At 49.2% G+C, this 3619-nt stretch overlaps 2 protein-coding genes across 8 annotated transcripts in view; both read left to right on the forward strand.

Annotated features, from left to right (window-relative positions):
- Positions 1–3619, forward strand: part of SHANK3 (SH3 and multiple ankyrin repeat domains 3) — a 374779-nt gene that overhangs the window by 130537 nt on the left and 240623 nt on the right. For all 7 annotated transcript variants that reach the window (XR_013536992.1, XM_078376774.1, XM_078376775.1 and 4 more), the window contains exon 10: positions 1566–1899. Coding sequence is in view for 6 of the 7 variants with exons in the window: in XM_078376774.1 (XP_078232900.1) it covers positions 1566–1899 (334 nt within the window). In the remaining variant the exon portion in view is untranslated. The remainder of the gene's footprint in view (positions 1–1565; positions 1900–3619) is intronic.
- The window catches only part of LOC144583276 (uncharacterized), a 266744-nt gene that overhangs the window by 107816 nt on the left and 155309 nt on the right, over positions 1–3619 (forward strand). The gene's annotated exons all lie outside the window — the stretch shown is intronic.

The following is a 3619-nucleotide window of genomic DNA, read 5'->3' on the forward strand; positions in this document are numbered from 1 at the left end:
AACAAACCTATCCATTTTGAAGGAAATCAACCGTGAGTGCTCACTGGAAGGACAGATCCTGAAGCTGAGGCGCCAATATTTTGGCCATCTCATGAGAAGAGAAGACTCACTGGAAAAGACCCTGATGTTGGTAAAGTGCGGAGACAAGAGGAGAAGGTGACGACAGAGGATGAGATGGTTGGACAGGGTCACCGAAGAGACCAACATGAATTTGACCCAACTCCGGGAGGCAGTGGAAGACAGGAAGGCCTGGCATGCTCTGGTCCATGGGGTCATGAAGAGTTGGACACCACTTAACGACTAAACAACAAAAGTTCTATGGAGGAGAGGCAGTATCTGTTCTCCATCATCCCAGAGTGCAGAACACACAACAATGGTCTCAAGTGAGAGGAAGCTGGATTTAGGCTTAATATGAGGAAAAACTTGTTAACTGTTAGAGCAGTATGACAGTGGAAGGAGTAACTTTGGGATGTAGTGAGCACTCCAACACCAGAGGCATTCAAGAGAAAATTGGTTCTATATTTCTCCCAGCTATGGTGATGAGAGAGGGGCTGTAGTGGTTGTTTTCATCCTGGATGTGCATCACTCAGAGGCAGGAAATACTGTAAGTAGCAGCCCAAAAGGAACACTTTTAAGGGTGGCAGCATTCCTCTGCCAGCCCTTCCAGATTGAACAGTCACATTCCTGCTAATGTTTTAAATTACTGCAGTTGCTTCTCTGGAGTTATACATATTCAGAGCAGGTTCCTTGAAAGGCACAGGAATCATTTGTGATTTTTTTTTTACATCGCTTAAAGAAGTCTCTTTGCCTTTTCACAGTGAAAGTGTATATAAATGTATTTAAAATGGAAACTAGGAGGGCTTCAAGATGTGAAGAAATTCAGGCCTCATCAGCTGAGCACCTGTCAAAGCAGGTGGTGTCTTCCTTTCCGGCACAGCCGGATCTTGATTTCCCGGCACAGAAGTGGATGGCGCTGTGCCTTCTGCTTTAAGTTGTCGCCTGGAAAAATTTGAATGCTACTAGAGAAATTGGAATTTTGGAATGCAGCACAGAAACTGCCCGGCCGTGTGAGTGGATTGACTCATTCACGTGGGCATGAGGGCAGTGTTCTTTAAAATGGTGCCTAGATCCATAACAGAAGGAATGTTCTACTCTGTTGCGCTTGGCTATATATACTTTCATTATGCCATACCCATCTCTGTTACCTGTAGCCATTGCAGCAGGCTCCCACCTCTTTTTCCCAAGTCCTGAAAGCCACCTTCCATCTTGGGAAAGAGTCTGGCTCTGCTCCCCTGTGGAAAGGAAGTCCTTGGACATAGTTTTCTTGCTCTTGTTATCCCAGTTCTCTGTGTTCAGGTTAAGAATGTTTCCAAAGCCATTTACACCATAGGGACCCACCAGCAGTCTACCTAGTGGTCCACTTTGAGTATTTCAGTCAAAGTCCATTAGACCCAACTTAGCAGCCCTAAAGTCAACTTAAGTGCATTGGTTCTTCTGCTTTGTTAACTATTAATAGCCACTAAGTTGCCGCTATGTTTTCTCTTTTCTCTCTCTCTCTGTTTTAGTGCCTTTTAGAGAAACTCCTAGCTACACAAAGAGGAGACGGATCATCAGTGTGGGTGGCCTCTCCTCCCCCCACCTGCTGCAGCGGTCGGCCAGCGACAACAACTTGAAGTCCGAGAGCCGCCCGTCCTACTCGCCAGTGCCCTCACTCCGCAGCCTGCCCCAACAGCTGCTGGCCCAGATGCAGGAAGCAGCTGTCGGGGTGGGGGACAGCAGCCTGGTGAGCACGGGCAGCACTCGGAGTGCCCACAGTCGCTCCCCATCGCTGCAGCGTGTGCAGGAGGAGAAGGAGGCGGATGCCCACACGCTCAGGAGAATCAGCCGTGGCAAGACCAGGTAAGAGGAACTACCCCCAAAAAATGGTGGAGGAGGGGGAAGGGCCACCTTGGCCTCACCCAGCAGCACCTAGCACTTCTCAGCTGAATTAGCTGCTTCTTGCGGGCAGACGAGGAAGTGCCTGTGGCTGCTGGGTCTCTCTGTGGCCCACTGGCTGGGTAAGCCAGTTGCTTGGTGCTGAGGGGAGGGGCCCTGGATGGAGGGAGCTTTGCCAAGGACATGTTTCACAGAGGGTTTGGTCTGCCAGCGACCCTCAGCCAGGTCGGACAGCTCCCTGCCATCTCAGAGGCTCTGCATCTCTTATCTCTCACTGGCCCTTTTGAGAAACAGAGAGCTGTCCAGGGTCCTGAAGAGATGCTGCCCTGCGCTTCCATGTCCTCTGTGGGAGGAGTGCCTTTGGACTGCTTCTGCCACCTTCCTCCCCCCCCCCCTCCGTCGGCTGATCTTCTCCTATGTCAGTGTACACTTTGCGTTCTGCAGTAGCGTCTCACAGGAGCTTGGCAGCAGTGCATCCCTTGAAAGGTATTTTCTGGGAGGTGGCACATGGGAGGCAGTCGACTAGCCTCTGGGATAGCCAGCTGAATCCTTTCTGGCCTTGTTTGTCTTGCCGGTGGATGTGAATTTCTCAGGGTGTGGATGGGCTGGGGGTAAAAGTGCGTTGGAGTTGTGGAGATCCTAACTGGTGCGTTTTTGTGTGTGGTGGCATGAGGGAAGACCTCAGAACTTTTGTGGCTCACAATCTCTTTCTCCTCCTTATGTGCATCACTATGATGGAGCAACCACAGCACTGCTCTCCCAGGGACTGTGTCTTAAGGTCAGCTGTAAGGCAAATAGGTGTAGTCTAATGTAAAGAGCGAAAAATCCCTTTTTGATCTGTGGGGTCCAGTGTCCTCAGCTAGGATGGCCAGAGACCCCCCCCTCACTGGGGGATTTTGGAAACAATCATAGAAAAAAGCACTTTTTTCAAAGCTGTGCATCAAAGACACACTCTTCCATTCTGTTGTGTTTGTCAGCGTCTGTATACTGGGGGTACAGGTTAATTTGCACTGCCTTGTCTCCCCATGGTGTGCTTAGCTGAGCACCAGATGAGGTTATTTGCGCCTGGAGGAAAGAGGATGCTGTTTTCTGTCCTTTGTGCTTCTAAATATTTGTCCTTCAGGAAGTGCTGAAGCACCCAACTGGTTGTCTCTATGAAGGAGACTGGCTTTTGGAAGATGGATTGCTCACAGATCTCTTCGGGATGGTTTCTTGGAAGTAACAAGAGCAAATAAATAACCAGCTGAGATGTGTCGGGACCTGGCAGCCTTAACAACAGCCTAAAGGGATCTGGCTCTTTTTAGGTTATTAGTTCCCACGGAGAAGGTGCAAGCTGTTCAGCACTGAGCAAGTGCAGAGGGATGTGTCTCCAGGGCCCTTGTAGAGGCAGAAAGCCTTGCTGGTTTCATGCTCTTCGTAGGAGCATTAAAGCAGGAAAGCGCTCTTGTTTACAGAAAAGGGGGAACAGATTTCTCCTAAATTCCTTGTTCATCATTTATGGTTGTCATAGTTCCTCTCTCATCAGCTTCTCTGTTTCTTGCCGTTGTTGTCATCAGAACTTAATCCATCAATGAATCTGATTTTTAAAATTATTTTTATTAAAGACTGTTAATTACTGCACACACTTAACCTTGGCTTGGGTGTGACCTTGGCCACCAGCCTTCTGCTCTGGCAGTCTCTCTCA

The sequence above is a fragment of the Pogona vitticeps genome, chromosome 5, assembly GCF_051106095.1.
Source record: "Pogona vitticeps strain Pit_001003342236 chromosome 5, PviZW2.1, whole genome shotgun sequence".
Taxonomy (NCBI): Eukaryota; Metazoa; Chordata; class Lepidosauria; order Squamata; family Agamidae; genus Pogona; species Pogona vitticeps.